We start from the raw sequence: 18985 nt of genomic DNA, 5'->3' as shown, positions 1-18985 counted from the left end.
TTCAGGAGAGAAACTAGGCATGGGAAATTCCTTTATATTGCTCCAGCAGTAAAGGTACTTCCAAGCCCATTTAGTATTGTTCACAAATTACTCAACAGAGACCACTGCTATCATAAGGGGCTCCAGAATAAACAGCATTGAAAAGGAGAGCAGCACACACATTTAGGAACATTTAAACTGTGACAAATGGAGAAGTCGAGGAACTCTGATAAGGCAGTCATATCAACACTTTCCCACTGCAAATCAGAATTTTCTGATGCAATGTGCAAGTATTAAGCACATCTGATCACCAGCATGAAAGAGTTAATTCTCCCACTTCGCCTGTGTATGACAAGAGTTGCAAATCAGTACCTGAAAGTTTTGCAACACTCAAATGTAAAAAGGTGAGTTAAGGACTGCACTGTCAGTTTGAATAATCCTTCTTTTAAGGATTCCATTATCTCAGTATAGAGTATGTTTTTAAATTTAATCTCCTTTTGTGTTTGAAGTTGGCTGCCCTTCCAGGGAGATCTGCTTCCATCCATGCCGTGGTACTTCAAGGTATGTCCAGAGGTGCCCCCAGAGCAGACACTCCTTGAAGCATTCTCAAAGTCCTATTGCAAAGATTCTCGGCACATCAACTCAGAAGAGTTCCTTGTTATGAGACGAGGTTTCACTTTGTAATATGGAGCCCGCAATGGTAGTTATGGAAATAAATGGTTTTCATATTTTTTATGCAACAACTGATAGTGGAGTGAGTGAAATGTTATTTGCATCCTAGAATAAAGTTTTACAGTGCAGATAAAACTTCAGATATTGTGAAGTTAGTCTCCCCTTCTTTGAGGTCTGAACATTGTACTATTAAACCATACTTTTAAATAATATACTCAAAGAGGCAGTTGTACATCAATCAAGACAACAAGCATTAGCCCATTTCTGTAATCTGTAAATGGAAGAACTTGCTGCACAAATACAGAAGGGCACACTGATATGGCAGTAGTTACATTTTAAACGAAAATGTGGCTGTGGTTGTATCCAGAACATGTATGGAAAATGGGCAGCAGTATGCAGGGGCACAGTATTCAGAAGAGGAATGTACCATCCCTGCCAGAATAAATATTAACCAAAGCAAGAACTCTGAGGCAAGGAGATTTTCATGTTCTTGGTGACTGTCACAAGTATGTTCAGCCAAAAGCTCAACATTTCAGACATTCTCCATGACACACTATAGCCAGTAAAATTCTGTTGTATCTGTAACAATATTTATAAATAAAAATAGAAAGCACAACAGAATTTGTAGCTGCCAAGTGATTTGGGTGAACCAATCCACCAAAGGAATGTATTTGGCTTAAGATTCTGCCTTTAAACCCTTGCACCTCTGTAAAAGCCTGTCTATGGGGTGTAAACATGCTGGACAGGCCAGCATCTCCCAGGAAACAACCCAAATCTGGAACAACAAATCTATATTACAGCTTTACATACCATTTAGTATACAGTTCTAATCAGTCACTGCTGAAATGGACTCTTAGGAATAACTATGGCTCACCAAGCATTACCCTGGAAATCCTAGGATGGATCAGATATAATCACTTTTAAGTCCCAAAATGCAAGGTTTTTTAACCACAGTTTTGGCTGACAATGCCTGAATTTATAGAGCAATCTTCTAGGAAACAGCATCCATTACAATGGGATTTAGGGCTCTTTGTAGCAATATAATACCTGTTTTTAGTATATTTGTTTTTTTTTATAGCTTTTTGTAGAATTTAGTCTTATTGGGGAAGGGGCTATTTATATCAAAACAGGGATAGATTCAGTCTGTTTCCAGGGTGTGACCTCTTTATCGACAGGACATGGTGACTGTGGAATACTGGTGTCCTGTTAGCTGAGTTCCTGATGAAAGCTAGTTACAAGAAATGTGTGCAGCTGATGTCAAGAGCAGTGGCTAACACAGTCATTTTGTAAGGAGTTTAACCTTGCAGTTTATTATACATTTATTTGTACATATTTGGGTTAAGTGGGGATGATCCTATATTACTTTTATAGTTTGGATTTATGACCCAGAAAGCATATTATAAAAACAATTGTTTTGCTTCTATTTTTTATTAGTGAGATTTAACAATGGGGGTGGGAGGGTATTTTAAAAATCTCTATTTGTTAGTTTCTGCTGCAGCCCATACTCAGTTTTGCTGGGGATGCTACACAAAGAATGATATATATTTAAAACAGTTTAATTGTTCTATGTATCATACATATTTTAGGCTTCTATATTTGATATTTGTAAAATGTGTGTAACTGAGGGATTTTTTTGGGGGGTGGGGGAGGTTTAAATACGTTAGGTGTGTGTAATGGGACACTTCCGTTCCTCTTATGCACATTTAATGAAAAACAAGAGTTATTTGGAATATAACACGATAACCAACAACTTTGAATTTTTTAACCACACACACAGTATTTTACGCTATGATTTCCAAAGCAACATTTCTTAAAAATTATCACGGCAAGCTCTAAGAAATAAGCTTAACAATGGACCAGGGTTGTGAATTCTACAGCAAGAATGCACACAACCCTCAGAATGAGTTTCTTCTTTATTTGCTTAGCTGTTTGATAGGCCTCAGATACTGAGAAAAGGCTCATCCAGCGGTGCTGAGGGTATCAGGAAGTCTAGATGTTCCATCAGGATTTCAACGGCTCATCAAGAGAACGTGGCAGCAGAAGAGATGCTGCAGCAAAGCAGTCAAACAGAAGGCGACAAAAGGCCATTTATGTAAACCGAGTCTTCTGGTGCCATTTCTATGATGCAGTTAGGGTTTGAAAAAAAGAATACAGAGGCATGTATCCCATACTCAGACTCACAGTCCAGAGGGTGAAGCAGTTATATGTAGTGAACTTTCTCTTTGAAATTTACACTACACATCCCCTTTCAGATATCTATTATTTTATCATAAAGGTGACTGAAAGTGATCCTTTTACCCAGGTTCGTTCAAAGATCCAGTTTTAGTACCATTCCTGAAAGAAACATTGTTGCTCAAAAGTTGCATATTAATGGTAATTCCTTTGCATGCACACATCTCCATCATTTGGCCTTGTGCCTGCATTTCTCTTGCTGATTTTGATGGAAATATCAGTTATAACCAATAACATCTAGCAGCACAGCAACGTTAATGAGAATGGTAGTGGAGTTAAAATCATCTCCTTCTACTCCAGAAAGGTCCATTCTGAATCCTCTGAAAAGTGTCCCACAACTCTCAAGGAATTTCATTTGAACAGCTGACAGTAATTTTTATATCTAGGTCTTTGAAAGGAAGTATTTATGACTGAATCATTCAGAACCAGGTTCAGAGTATGGAAATTGTGCAATCTGGTCACATGACAGTTTTGGACGGTTCTCCAGTACTGTTCCCTACTCAACATTTCTCTTAAGGAAAAACTGTCTTTCCTTGATTATTAAATTAACCATATTCTCCTGTTGGCTCAAAAAAAGTACATATAAAACAGAAGCAGGATAAGGTATAGTATTTGTTTGTAACCCCTTTGTGATGCCTTAGTAAAACTGAATGAAAATGGAAGGGGTAGGGTACACCAGCCTTTCCTTCAGCCAGCACGACACCTATATTGCAAGACAGACACACTTTTTCAATTGAAAATTTAGACTTAAGAAAAAAATGTATGCAGCACGAATATGAATGTGGTGTATTGTGAATGGATTCAGTTGCCTATTTACAACATAGAGGAAGAATGAAATATTGTATTTTTTTTCTTTTTAAACAAACTACTTTCCTTGAACAGGTGGATGAGCATCAGTATGGAAATGCGTACTCTATGTCAAAGTGTTTAAAACAGCTATGGTTAGGAACATTAGACTATCTCTACCTTTACTATCGCAGAAGAGAGAACCTACATTTTACATGGAAGAGAAATGTCTTGTAGATTCACATACACATCTATGAGACCAATACAAGCCATTTGGTCCTTGGCAAGAAAAACATCACAAATAAGCAAATTTAAGTTCTGCACATACCATCAGATACCAACTATAGAAAACAGGAAAAAAAAAATACCCACCTAGCTTTGCCTCAGAAGTGTCCATCTCCCATTTGCTTTTCGGAATGTAACCCTAAATCACACACAGAGAGAAGCTCGAAGGATTAGAGAGACACACACACACATATCACTTTTGAACTGAAAAAAAAGCATTATAATGGGAGTTTAAAACATTTCTTTTGGTAAAGTGCAATTCACAGATAGCAACTAAGGGAAACCAGGTTACTAGATACTTCAGAACTTCTATATCCACTTTATATTCAGTGCTTTTAGTGGCTCTTTTGCATTGCTACAAGAGTGCTGCTTCTGCAAACACAGAACAAATTTAACAGATAGCAATAGTACTGAAACTGTGTGCAAAGTTACAACATTACCCAAATGTTATATTACCCAAAGTGGCATAGGTTTTGTAACAAATTATCAGGTGTTGAGAATATTCAACGCACTACAAATACAACTGCAAAAAAAATTACATTAGCCATATGCTCTTAAGAATGTATTTCCAGAACAATTCACTACAGCCAGACTTCACTGAATATTCCTATTAAAGGAACAAACAAAAATTTAGTATGCAAAGTCAACTTAGTATGGACTCTAACATTAAATGGTAAATCCTTTTTTATAAAAAAGGTTTTACCAGTTTAAATTAGAGTTAGATTTTGTTGAATCATGAGATATAAACACTAAAAAAAGTTGCTTATTGAAAAACTGCAAATGTATCATAGTTCAAACACTGCTGGTCATACAAATACAACTATTGTATCAATAACAGAAAGAACGCATTTTATATGTAATAAAGTATCCAGCTACTTTATTCCATGTGACTCAAAATTTTAAATTCTGCAAGTATCCACTTGATTATTCTTTTATGGTATTTCCATTTTACAGTGCTTTCTCAGTAAGGATTTAGTTATACTATTTGTCCATGATCTCTCACATACTCCAGTTTCAGCTGCTTAAATTGTTATACTATTTAATGATTCTATGTAGTCATATTAAAAAACCAACATATTGAAACATATTGTATGAGAAACTTGTTATAAGTATTATTCTCTCTAGAAAGGGGTTAGCATCACTATAAACAGGTTTCAGCAAAAGATTAGTCCCAATCCTTAGATCAATTTTATTACACTAAACTCCATTTCTACTCTCTTTATAAGCTTTCTCTATAGATATTAGGGTATACAGGCACTATACAGGCTGACTACTAGATTAGAGTATGTCATTCTTGAGATGCTGCTGTTGCATATATTGTATTTACATACACCACAGCATGACTCTTCTGAATTTTTTATACCATTCTAACTTTTATCCAGTTGTAGTTTCAGCATTAAGAATGATTTTTAGTTTACTACAGATTATGTATTTTAATTTGCAAGTAGTTTTTTAAATCAAATATGTATTTAGTAGGAACTAAGTCATCTGTGTTGTAATATTACACTGTAATGAACATGTATATTTACATCAAATATTTTAGTAAGGTGTGCATTAAACCTGTTCAAAAGCTCATCTGCTACTAGAACATTACGTTTTATGGAACACTGTACTATTTGCACTAGTTTTACCAATATGCTGACAACAACACTGAATTAAAAATGTCAATACTTCATACCATCAAGCACAGAAAAGAAAGTTTTTTTTCAACTATTCAAAGAATCCAGTAGAGTTGATCTATCAACATATGAGTGACTATGATGGTAGGGTGACCAGATAGCAAATGTGAAAAATCAGGACGGGGGTGGGGGGTAATAGGCACCTATATAAGACAAAGCCCCAAATACCAGGACTGTCCCTATAAAATCGGGACATCTGGTCATCCTATATGATGGTGTGAATTAAATGCCCCGTGTACTGTGTGCTGAATCTGTATCGTATCCTCCTTCTTCAGTTAGTATAAGACAAGATTCAGATGTCACCTTTTGGAGCAAGACAGTCTCTCAGGGACATTTGTCAGTTGGTAGGTGCTTCTGACCCCTCCTTCTCCGAGGGCAAAATGGAAGTGTAACAAAATGAATGCAAGAACTCCCACCAACTGCTCTCAAAAAGACAACAGATGTCAAAGACAGTGGACTGTTCCACCTTTCTGTATTAGTCTGGCATGCCTCTCTCTGACATTGGCCACATCAGAGAGTAGCAGAGATGAACTGTAGTAGATAACTCTTTGCTGCTTTTCTTCTTGTGTTTCTGAATGGAAGCCATATTTATATCTGGACTGTTTTTAATTAATAATTTGCTCAATTTTCAACCCCCTGCTTTCTCCTTGATTTATGCAACTCAAATCTGTGGTTATATGTATTGCATAATGGAAACACACACACACACACACACACATATATTTTTATACAGGGCGCTCCTGAAAACTAAAGACACTAATATCTGTTTTAGGTATGGCCCATTTCCAAGCAATCAGAAGTTAATAGCCATGTTCCTGCAAACAGTGAAGTGTCTTTAGATGGAACTCCTGATCACACTTTATTCAGACTTATTCTCTCTGTCAAAGGATAACTTAGTAAAGAGAATAAATGAGTCATATCAATAGAAAAAAGGTTTATTAATCTCTACTCTGCCTACGGAGATCTTTTCTTTAACTTTTATATTTCCTTTCTCTTCTAGAAACTATCAGCGCTGACCCCATTCCTAAGGAATAGTGAGCTTTCATCAGGAAAAAGGCCTCAGTGTCTCTCAGAATCACTGTTACCTTTTTTTAAATTGCAATTTAGCTCTTTGGTAGTGGGAGCCAGGATTTGGCACGTACAGTTCATCAAGCAATGAGTAGATACAGCTCTAAGAAGTTACATTTATTTAATAAGCCATCATGGCCTTTTAAATATTTAGCAAATAAAACCAAGCTTAAAGCCCACTCTCCAGGTTTCAGTTATCTGAATGATATACCTCCTCAAGACTGAGTAATCAGCTATTATTAGCAACCAAAGAGAGTGCACTTTGGCAAAGACGACATTCTTATTCCCAAACCTTTCTAAGAGATAAGTACAGCATTAAGTGGTGTCAGACACTACGTTAGTCAAGAAGAGTTTGTAAGACAGTGCAAGTTTAAGTAAGCTAAACTTAAATAAACTCTGTTCGCACCACATGGTTTCTGCACGTCTTCGTACTTACACAGGGTATTCCATATGTAACAGTACATGTGCTTTCCCCTTCTCCACCTGAGAAGTTTCAACTTGAATTGTCTACAAAAAGCAGGCGCCAGAGGTTGTAGCTTGTAGATGCGTGCCAGGAGCATGGTACCATGCTTGGATGAGAATACTATTCCTATTCATAGTAAATATAGTCCTGATTTTTTTTAAATCAATTAAGAAAAACAGACCAAGATTTAGTACTAAAATCCTCTCAGACATGCACAAGAAATCAAGCACAAACAATGTATGTATTAGCATTACACTCCTGGGAGTGGCAGAGGTTTGGGATTTATAACAGTTAGACTCGATTTTAGTTATTTTAATAAAATATACTTTGTTGGAGATGGGTGAGGTATCTCCTACCAGTTCGCTTTCTTCTTCCTCAGCGGTATCTTTCTTGGATTCTTCTTTCTGATCTTCAATATTAGCATCAAAATCCTCCATCTCCACCTAGTCCAAAACACACGCACAGAATTATGCTGCATTGCTTGACTTCTAAGTATTACTTGCTTATCCAAAGAGTGCAGAGTAGACCCCAAACTCCAACAAAGAGAAAATAGAATGAGGGGATTTATTCAGACAAATATATTGGTGCAATATATTGAGACAGACTCCATTTTCTTCCCTACAGAAATGATTTCATTTCAGATTCTATTCTTGCCACAGAAAAGAACGGGGAATTTGGTGAGGGGAAGTCAAGACCTTCTCCACCACAGATATCCTTTTATGTTACTGGAGCCTGTAATAGTAGATATTCTCTCATTTTACACACTCGCAAACTATACACAAATTCATGTCAAAACCTCAAGTCTCTACAAGGATCCCAAACTTGTAACTTATATACTACTGGGAAATGCCCTCTCTACCTGCCAACATGTCTATGCTCAGTCTTTACTTTGGAGTACTTTAGATACCAGAGTGACAGATACCTTGGAAAAAACAGAGGAATATTATCACATACAGGAATAATTTATGCACATATTCATCTTTGCCCATATAACTGATTACTTTTTGGGACCCATCTCTTTGCTGATGTTCACATATACATCAAGGAATATAAAACCTTCTCAATGGGTCTACAGCTCCTGACGCCATTAATGGAAGCCCATATTAAAATAGAATAAAACCCAAGTCTCTCTTCCTGAGAGTGCAGGCTTTGAGATTACTAGTTTCAAGAGCGTTAGTATTTGTAGACTGGAAAATGAATTGTTGACCTCATGGTTTGTAAGGAATCCTGAATTGTTAAGTCGAAAAGAATAAATTCTGTTTTCCTAGTTTCACAGCTCAGGAGTTTCTAAGCCCACTATGAAAGCTGCTCTGACATCAGCATACAGCTGTGCTGCACTCAAAATGTACATGATTTGTGCACCAATGTAGTCCCGGATCTCTGGACTTACTAAAATATCTGACTAACAAGATTACAGCAATACAGAAAGCTAAAATGCCAAGGATGCATGTCAAAGTAAATTCCCCTTGGTACACAGAGAGCAACACGCTTTTCTCTCAAAGTATTCCTCTCCAGCCACATAGTCTGGATCCAGATATTTGTTTTCTGTGACAGAGTCTCTGGACTTCCCAAAGCAAGGACTTGGAGGAATCAATGGGGTTTTGCCAAGCTCACATTTTTCAAACTTATGACCCCACTAATTAAACAAGTTACACAGCTGCAACAATCCTGCAGGAATGCTGAGTTTCTTCAGAGAAGGTCAAGATACTCTTTAACTGATAGTCAACAGTCAGTGGAGGACAAAATAGCTTCCACTCTTCTCTTAAGAAGTGAGAGCATGGTCTCCACAAATGCAGCAGTAAAATCCCTCAAGTTGTTCTTGTGCCTGGGTAAGTCTTAACAATATTTGGTTTGTACAGTGCTAAATAGACTACTGGTACTTAATAAATAATAACAAAACTTCGCTTCCGTAATTTACATTTTCAATATAAATACAAATGCATACACTCTCCACTTCATTCAAATAGAGTGACACTCACTTCTTCAATAGCAGCATCCTGCAACAAAGAACGAATGTCCAAGCGCATCATGTGACGTGGTGCAGTCTCCCAGTGATCAGACATCTAACAAGAGACATACAAAATAAAGCACTTCCTACAACACACAACATCGAAAAAGTGGGTCTTTGATCAGGAGTGAACAGATCTTTCTTGAGTACAGTTATATTGCAGCTATCCTACTGAAATAATCACAGGGAATATGGGCCCATCTTCAAAAGAGTGACGGATATATTTGTTCTAAAACAATGAGGTTTCACCAACATCAATAGACCTGAAAGCCCAAAGAAATCTAACTTCAATAACCCCTGTGACTCCACTTCTATATACAGTTACCCTATTGATCTCCTTTAGCTTGCGTCCATGGATATTCCTCTTGGCACAAGTCTGGTTATCTGCACTCATCTCAGCTAAATACACCTAGAAAGAGAAAATTAGTATTAGACACCATAAACTCATCAGGAAATTAATATGTTATTATCTAAAGCAGTTTTCCCATAGAGTGAATGTACGTGTGAGCTGCACATGCAGAAGATGTATACACTGATACATGAGTGAGCTTTTAATACTGAACACCAGCAGGACTAACTGGGGGTTCCATTTGGTTTCATTTTCCTAAAGAGGGCTCATTGTTTTAGAGGTACTAGTGACTGTGAATGCCTCCTGACATCATTACCTCAAAGCCCTTGGTTTTCGCTGCACTCCAGAACTGCTCAAAATGGCGCACCCTGTCATTGATGGCATCCAGGATAATGAAAGGGAAGAAGCCATCATCCAAGGTCTTTTTGAAAGTTTTAAACATACTGGTGCGGTAGGTCTCTTCCATATCAGCTTCGTACTCATACTCCATCACCTGGGTCCAGGACAAAAAGCAGGTCAGGAGAAAGCAGGAGTTCTAAAATGTCTGGAGTTCAAATCCTGATATCACAAACACTGAGCATAAGGGCAGCAGAAGCAAACTTCCCTGTGCAAGTAGATTTCTAAAGAACTTGCCCACAGATTATCTCTAATTTGTCCACACATAGAAATGCCTTGTTCAAAAGAACACCATTGCATCGAAACAGCAGGTTCCAGCCCTAATTGTAATTATATTGTTATGTGCCTCCTTTAAAAAATACACCTTTCCTTCCTTTCTCAAGCAAAGACCTAAGTCAATGGAGACACAAACTGAGTATACCTTCTTTTTCACTTTTTTCCCTGTATCTGGGTCTCTCTCCTCTTTCTCCACTTCAGTGATGAAATAGTCATCCAGGCTGAGAACTCTGGGTGCAGGTCCTCCACACTCCACCTCTTTGTCCTGGGAAGGAAACAACCAAGGAATTCCATTTCCATTCTATAATGTGGGCCCTCAGTATGCCCAGAGCACACCCCAGTGACCTGATCCATATTCAGTAAGAGAAAGAAAAGAACATTTTACTATCTCCTGCAACTGAACACCTTTCTTTTTATTTCAGTCATCCCAGCTATCTTTCCCGTGAGTTCTGGAAGGGGATACCCAATCATTTGAAGAACTAGAATCTAAAGCAATTAGAATCTGAGTTTCCAGATCCAAGACTGCTTCTTCCAAGGGACTGACCTAATATGATCTCCCCGTGCACTGGACAAATAGAAGGAAAGGAGAGAAGAAGTGTGCACGTAGAGACACATTCCTAGAGATAAGCTGATGTTTTACAGTTAAGAGTCTGGCAACATATAGAAAAGTAGGTATTTATCTACTTACCCGGATGAGCTTTGCTACATGTGTCTTTCCGCTGCCTGGCAATCCTCTCATTATGATGACAATCTGATATAAAGATAGCATGAGAGAAAGATGACTTTTGGGGCTGCATTCAACAGAACCCCTGAGTATGGGATGTGGCCTATCTACCAACCAATGTGCTCTGGCTCACAATCTTGCAAACCCATTGGATACAGAATCACAAAGCAGAGCCAGCACTATGACATGTTCCTTAACTGTTTTTATTGTGCCCAGTCAGAACCATAACCTCAGCAGACACCTGCTGAAGATCTGGCCCTATAATGTAAGATTGAACAGAATTTGTTAAAATAAAGTTAGTAGTATGAGCCTACCTTAACTATACAATCCTTTGCCAATGTATGTACACCAACTTTTTCTTCCCCTCCCTATACAGCATATGGCCAAGCCATCCCTCCTACATACCACACAGTCAAACATTGCTCTCAGAAAGAATTCTGAAACACATAAATATAGTCAATTAATAGGAACCCTATTCTTGCACTCCTAAATCCAAGAGGTTTAGATCTCAGATGTATTCCACCTGATTATGTTGTGTTATTCTATTTGTATCATCAGCAAAGCCTTCTTGGAGCTCTTCCAAAGTGAACCTGCACAGCTTTTTTTCCAAACCATTTCCTGCAGTCTTTACTTGGTCTATGAGAACACCAAAATTAACAAGTTATGTTTTAGATGTTCAATCTGCTCCCCATTTTGGGGCTCACAAATTATTCAATGGCTTTAGATGGGGCAGGGATTTGCTTTAGAAACATACATACTGCATATGGGAAATGTATCAGAATACAGGCCCCTTAACACTGCTTGTTGTCTTCAGAATGGATAGCAACTCCATGCTCACCCTCTCTGGCCTGCTGTCCCGTCCTGGTGGCTTCAAAATATCATCCACATTCTTAGACTCTGGTTTCCTCTCTACCCGGGGAGCAGGGGGTGGCTGGCGAGGTACCGATGGAGCTGAAATAGGCATCCTCTCCTCAGGGTAATTTCTCCGATCACCTATAAATTTCAGTAATTACACACAAGTATTTTCTCGGCTCACTGAAATCAGAAATCTAAATCAGAAATCTCAGTTCACAGGATTCTAACAGACCCCAGTGATTTTCGAGACAGTGTGCTTTAGTCTCTATTTAAGATCTGACTGGTAGAGGAGAAGACAAAAACTGTCCCATTTAACCAATGCCATAAAAAACTGAAAATCTGGACTGACAGAAATATGACCATATTTCCAAAAGGCGGAATGGTCTAGTCAAAGAAGAACAAGACTGGAATACAAGATTTTAGTTCAAGTCTCAACTTTGCCAGTGACTTCCTCTGTGGCCTTAGGAAAGTCACTTAACCTCTTTGTAAACTGAAAAATGGGGATAATAATGACCTACATTCCAGGGGAGTTCTGAGGCTTAATGAATGTTTATAAAATGCTTTGAATATGTAAATCCCCTATATAAATGCTAAGCATCTTTATTCAGTCCGTATAAACAAGGAAAACGGACTGGTCTTTGTAATGTCTATGATTAATTCACAATTCTGCAAAGCAGGGAAAAGAAGTCAGACCCAACTCGGAATACCATGGGAAATTATTTTATTAGAATCCATACTACATAAGGATGTGATAAAGTGGTTCTGATAGGTTTGTTCTGACTCACTTCCACTCAGGTGCGCAGACACCACTGTGCTGAGTTTATTATAAGTCCAAGATGGACAGTTTATCATTCTTATTACATGATATTGATCTGTGGGATTCTTGCTTTTGAGAGGTGTGGACTCTCATAACCTCCTCCCTCTGACTTCTGAAAACTGAAATCAAATCAGCTCATCCCATGGAATCATGATTACTGCATATGATCATACAGGATCTTGAAATAGTGTTACACTTTTAGTGTCGGATGTCAGACTTTACAGATGTCAATACCAAGTGAGCCAAAATTGCAGTCCTAAGCAATTCTGATCACAGACATTTGTATAATTGGTGGACAAAATATCTCCCTGCTACTTTCTAGATCTCATAGCCAGTGAGAGACAGAAGATCACAAGAACAAGACAGACACTGCCCAGATAAATGCCACTAACATTCATATCCTCAATGAAGTCATACAACTATCAAGCTCATCTTCTTGTGATCCTACCTTCCTGGTTTCATTTTCCCAACACTGTAGTATTACTTTGGGGCTAAGGAACTATACCTCCAAACATGGAAGGTCCATGATCATAGGTCGGGCGATCAGGCTTTCGTTCATATGATGGTCTTTCAAAGCCCCCTCGCCTTGAGGAGGGATGGTCTTTCTTGTCACGGTAAGACTGAGTCCTTGAAGGTCCAGTTGGAGGTGCCCTGCCAGAAGAGACAGCATTTTGTATAGCTCTCGGATTTCTACTTTAGAGCACAGCTCTGAATTCCCAATCAGTATACAAACATATGTCCTTCAAACGAAATTGAGTCTGACAGCACCTTATACAGCATCAATCATGTGGATGCAACTATGATCCAGCTTGTCCTGCGCTGCATACCTGTCCTCTCGAACATGGCGTTCTTTCTCAAACCTCTCTCGATCATAGTCTCCTGAGCCTCTGTCTCTGTGCAGCTCCCGCTCCCTTTTAAAATCTCGGTAATCTGTGTTAGCATTGCCTTGACGCTCAAAGTAAGACTCACGATCCCTCTCTCTGTTGTAACGATCCCGCTGGCCTGGATGGTCTGAAAAAAGAAACCCCCAAAATCTGAACTACAAAAATACAAGCCAACCTTAAAAAAACTCCAAGGGAACAGGAAAAGCATAGGAATAATGTTATAGTTATGGGCTTCTAAAAGAAGAAAGCAGCACACAGTCTCCAGCATGGAACAAATCTAGTGTTCTCAGCTATCCACGTGATGCTTGCCTACTTTCTCAAAGGATATCAGAATTAGCCAAGCAGTGCCCACCTTTTGGAAATGGTTGTCTCTCAGGCAGAGGTTCTGGACGCAGAGTTATTCTCTCCCCATAGGGAATTTGTTCAACTTTACTGGTGGTTATATCTGGTAAAGAAATTTGACAAGAAAATAAGTAAGGATAGTGTTCCAAATTGCATCCCTCATCCATCTCCTCCTCTCTCTAAAAGCAATAGTGACATTCAAAGTGATCAGAGGGTAACTAGGCCAAAGTATATATTAGTGACCTGCTGTATAAAGAACATTTGTGCTACTAACATCAGTGTTAATGTTAACTGAATACCACTCAGAGCAACAAACTACTCACATAAGAAAAAGCTAATTAATTAAATTTTTAGGTGACAGATCTGAGGAACTGTCCCAAATTGAGGTGTCACTAGAGGTGGTTTTGGAACAAATTGATAAATTAAACAGTAATAAGTCACCAGGACCAGATGGTATTCACCCAAAGCTCTGAAGGAACTCAAATGTGAAATTGCAGAATTACTAACTGTGGTTTGTAACCTATCATTTAAATCAACTTCTGTACCAACTGACTGGAGGATAGCTAATGTGACAGCAATTTTTAAAAAGCATTCCAGAGGTGATCCCAGCAATTACAGGCCAGTAAGCCTCACTTCAGTACCAGGCAACTGTATGGTTGAAATTATAGTAAAGAAAAGAATTGTCAGACACATAGATTAACATTATTTGTTGGGGAATAGTCAACGTGGTTTTTGTAAAGGGAAATCATGCCTCACCAATCTACTAGAATTCTTTGAGGGAGTCAACAGACATGTGGACATGGGTGATCCAGTTGATATAGTGTACTTAGATTTTCAGAAAGCCTTTGACAAGGTCCCTCACCAAAGGCTCTTAAGTGAGATAAGAGGGAACTGGTTAAAAGATAAGAAACAAAGGGTAGGAATAAATGGTCAGTTTTCAGAACAGAGAGAAGTAAATAGTGGTGTTCCCCAGGGGTCTGTACTGGGACCAGTACTACTCATCATATCCATAAATGATCTGGAAAAAGGGGTAAACAGTGAGGTGGCAAAATTTGCAGATGATACAAAACTACTCAATATAGTTAAGTCCAAAGCAGGCTGTGAAGAGTTACAAAGAGATCTCACAAAACAGGTGACAGGGCAACAAAATGTCAGATGAAATTTAATGTTGATAAATGCAAAGTAATGCACAATGGAAAACATAATCCCAACTATACATATAAAATGATGGGGTCTAAATTAGCTGTTACCACTCAAGAAAGAGATCTTGGCATCACTGTGGATAGTTCTCTGAAAACATCCACTCAATGTGCAGCAACGGTCAAAAAAGCTAACATAATGTTGTAAATCATTAAGAAAGGGATAGATAATAAGACAGAAAATATCACATTGCTGTTATATAAATTGATGGTTGGCCCACATCTTGAATACGGCGTGCAGATGTGGTTGCCCCATCTCAAAAAAGATATATTGGAATTGGAAAGGTTCAGAAAAGGGCAACAAAAATGATTAGGGGTATGGAACAACTTCTGTATGAGGAGAGATTAATAAGATTGAGAGTTTTCAGCTTGGAAAAGAGATGACTAAGTGGGATATGATAGAGGTCTATAAAATCATGACAGGTGTGGAGAAAGTAAATAAGGAAGTGTTATTTACTCCTCCTCATAACACAAGAACTAGGGGTCACCCAATGAAATTAATAGGCAGCGGGTTTAAAACAAATGAAAGGAAATATTTCTTCACACAACACACAGTCAACCTATGGAACTCTTTGCCAGAGAATGTTGTGAAGGCCAAGACTATAACAAGATTCAAAAAAGAACTAGATAAATTCATGGAGGATAGGTCCATAAATGGCTATTAGCCAGGATGGGCAGGGATGGTGTCCCTAGCCTCTGTTTGCCAGAGGCTGGAAATGGGCGACAGGGGATGGATCACTTGATGATTACCTATTCTGTTCTTTCCCTCTGGGGCACCTGGCATTAGCCACTGTTGGAAGACAGGATACTGGGCTAGATGGACCTTTGTTCTGATCCAGTATGGCCGTTCTTATGTTCCAGTGTATTTTCCCCCAGATATATAATTTTTTCATTAATTCCATTAAAGATATAGAAAAGAGCTAGCTAAACTTCTCAGGAGAGCAGTACAAACAGAAAGGAACTCCCTAGCAATGCTATAGTTAAGCCAATGTCTACATTTCTGTTTCTAGGTGTATACCACTCAAGGCCAGTGGTGAAACAAACAGGACTGCAGTGAAGTCCTTTTATTATTGTATTATTAGAGTGGAATTTAACTCTTCTGCAGAAAAATACAGTGCACCAAAACCCTGGATTCCTAGGAGAGTTTAAATGTTCATGGCTCAAATTCAACACAAAATCTCATCTCAGAACTGCGCATTTTCAAATTTTTAATTAAAAATATTTTGTCTTTACCTGTTGAAGTTACATGGATGTAAAAATATTTAAATAGGAAGAGTCTTTATAGTATTTGCGTAATTCAAAGCAGCTGCAATTTTTAAAAGTTAAATTTTTCTTAAAAAGCTAGTTGTTTCAAGACTGAAAGTTTTGTGAGTAGAAGTAAATAACCAAATATTTTACTGAAAATAATTGAAACATCTTTTACTACGTTGAAATGATAGGAAAGGAGAGTTTAATTGTCAAAAGTTAAAATGTGTTGTACACTCTACAAGCCAATGGAAAGAAAGGAGGGAGTGATTCAAACAGGGATCACTGGGAGAGTAATGCCACTCTACACCCTCTCTTCCTTTCCCAGAAATGGTCGCTGGCTGAAGAGACTAGGGTCACCAGCACAAACTGGAAGGTTACAGCTGCGAAAAAGCCTAAAACACAAGCAGGAAGGCACAGATCTGGACTGCAAGGAATAGTTGGTCAGGGCACAGACAACAAGGGAGCTTATGGTTTTTTTTTTTGTTTGTTTGTTTGTTTTTTAAACATAGCCCAGTTTTATCTACAGTAGTGGCTAACAGTCTGTTTCTGGTTGTTTTATAGCCTAACAAAAAACCCCATAAAAGTACAAACTACTAAAAAAGTAGCTGAAAAGCAGCTCAGTTTTAAAACTGAACTGGTGGGTCATTTTCCCAAGGCAGAAGATTTCCTTCCTTAAGGAGTTTAGCTAGGGTTACCATACGTCCGGTTTTTCCCAGACATGTCCGGCTTTTTGGTAATCAAACCCCCGTCCGGGGGGAATTGCCAAAAAGCCGAACATGTCTGGGAAAATACCAGCCGGGCACTTCCCCTCCCGCAGCTGCTCTGCTCCTCCCCTGACTCTTCGGCTCTGTTTAAGAGCCGAGCTGCCCGAGCGCTACCGGCTTCGGGCAGCCCCCTTGCCTCCGGACCCCAGCCGCCGGCTGGGCACTTCCCCTCCCGGGCTCCAGCTGCTCTGCTGCGGCGGCGCAGGGTCCGGAGGCATGGGGGCTGCCCGAAGCTGGAGCGCTCGGGCAGCTCGGCTCTTAAACAGAGCCGAAGAGTCAGGGGAGGAGCACAGCAGTCGGAGCTCGGGACGGGAAGGGCCCGGCCGGGGGCGCAGGGTCCGGAGGCATGGGGGCTGCCCGAAGCCCAAGCGCTACCGGCTTCACGGTTTGCCGGGCAGCCTCCAGACCCTACGCCCCCGGCTGGGAGCTTCCCCTCCCGGGCTCCAGCTGCGCTGGGGAAGTGCCGGCCAGGGGCGCAGAGTCTGGGGGCTGCCCGGCAAACCGTGAAGCCGGTAGCGCTTGGGCAGCCCTTTTCGCGTGGCTGGGAGGGAGGAGGGGGAGTTAGGGTGGGGACTTTGGGGAAGGGGTGGGGAATTGGGCAGGGCCAGGGCCCCTGGAGTGTCTTCTTTTTTTATTTTTTAAATATGGTAACCCTAGTTTAGCTGTGGGACCTCCTACCTTGCAGGGTCCTAGATCCCATGCTCCAGCCCGAGCCTGAACATCTATACCGCAATTAAACAGTCCCTTAGCCTGGCCAGCTGCAGGTTTTTAATTGCAGTGTAGCCATACCCTATATTTGTCACAGAGATACCACTATGTAGACAACAGTAACTGAAGTAGCCAGTTTAGATTCCTGTCCGTTTTCTAACAATTTTTAATAAAATATTCAAATCATGGGATCATTTCTGCTCCAAATAACTACTGGCAAGTTGCAGGAACAATAAAGCTAGCTATACCACAACACTCATTTTAAAAGTAACTGCATTCTAGCAGAATCTCTCTTTTTAAAGTGGTGTAAAACCATGGGAAATGAACTCTCACTAAAAGCTTCATATTAAATTTTAGCCTTGAGAAATTCAGTATTAAATATGAACCCCATCCATTATTCTTATCAGTCAGTTGACTATATAAGTTGTAAACTCTTGAGGGAAAGGAATTTGTCTTCATTCTTGCCTGCAGAGCTCCTCATCTACTTTGGGCAATACACAGACAAATAATAAAAGAACAATAGCATTAGATGTTCTACTTGTAGGGGTTCAAAGAGTGGTCCATTTTATTACAGGTGACCTAACGTTCAGATAAAAAGACCTGGTTTAATGTAGAGTATCAATAATGCACTGGTTATGATGTATTGTTTTGTGAATCTATCACATGGGCTAGTGTTGTTTAGAACTAGGGGGGTGTCAATCAATTTAATTCATGTCAAGCACCTCTACATCACAGCATGGAAGGAAAAAGTAAACTCACAAGCAGAACCCTACCAAACTGATGGGCCGTGAAAAACTTATCATGGACTGTAACATCTGGTGTCCCCTGTGAAATCTGGCTATTGTAAGGGAGTCATGGTATTGCCACCATTACTTCTGCTCTGCCTTCAGAGCTGGGCGGCCAGAGAGCAGTGGCTTCTGGCCAAGCACGCAGCTCTGAAGGCAGCGCAATTGCCAGCAATAGCTCAGAAGTGAGAGTGGCGTGGGGGGAGAGGATCATCACTGTTTTGGGGGGGCAGGATTGGCCTTATGGGCGGGCGAAAGCCCAAGGTACTATGGTTACACACCCTGTCGTCCCCCCCTCGTCGTCCCCAGTCAGCCCAAGGTCCCTTTAACTCCCAAGAGCTGGGCCTGGAGCTGAGGAGGGGCAAGGCTGGGGTGCCCCGGCTGGGGGCTCCTATGGTGCGCCAGGCTCCAGCTGCTAGTTCTGGCCAGGCTGGGGAGGGATGGGACTTCCACTTCCCCATAACAG

The 18985-nt window shown here is 39.8% G+C and overlaps 2 protein-coding genes across 6 annotated transcripts in view; both read right to left on the bottom strand.

Moving 5' to 3' along the window:
• BBOF1 (basal body orientation factor 1) overlaps positions 1–18985 on the bottom strand; it is a 1057902-nt gene that overhangs the window by 327828 nt on the left and 711089 nt on the right. The window lies entirely within an intron of this gene.
• Positions 1–18985, bottom strand: part of YLPM1 (YLP motif containing 1) — a 94354-nt gene that overhangs the window by 43348 nt on the left and 32021 nt on the right. For 2 of the 4 annotated variants that reach the window (XM_042858529.2, XM_042858526.2), the window contains exons 8-18: positions 13826–13918; positions 13417–13600; positions 13095–13240; positions 11756–11910; positions 10882–10944; positions 10339–10458; positions 9838–10014; positions 9498–9581; positions 9144–9227; positions 7521–7607; positions 4042–4093 (exon numbers count right to left, since the gene is read on the bottom strand). In XM_042858529.2, the coding sequence (XP_042714463.2) occupies positions 4042–4093; positions 7521–7607; positions 9144–9227; positions 9498–9581; positions 9838–10014; positions 10339–10458; positions 10882–10944; positions 11756–11910; positions 13095–13240; positions 13417–13600; positions 13826–13918 (1245 nt within the window). The remainder of the gene's footprint in view (positions 1–4041; positions 4094–7520; positions 7608–9143; positions 9228–9497; positions 9582–9837; positions 10015–10338; positions 10459–10881; positions 10945–11755; positions 11911–13094; positions 13241–13416; positions 13601–13825; positions 13919–18985) is intronic. The other 2 variants (XR_010600704.1, XM_042858527.2) reach the window with 1 other exon arrangement.

This window comes from Chrysemys picta, chromosome 4 (genome assembly GCF_011386835.1).
Source record: "Chrysemys picta bellii isolate R12L10 chromosome 4, ASM1138683v2, whole genome shotgun sequence".
Lineage (NCBI taxonomy): Eukaryota > Metazoa > Chordata > Testudines > Emydidae > Chrysemys > Chrysemys picta.
The sequence above is the reverse complement of the archived record's forward strand: the minus strand, read 5'-3'. Positions and strand labels throughout refer to the sequence as shown.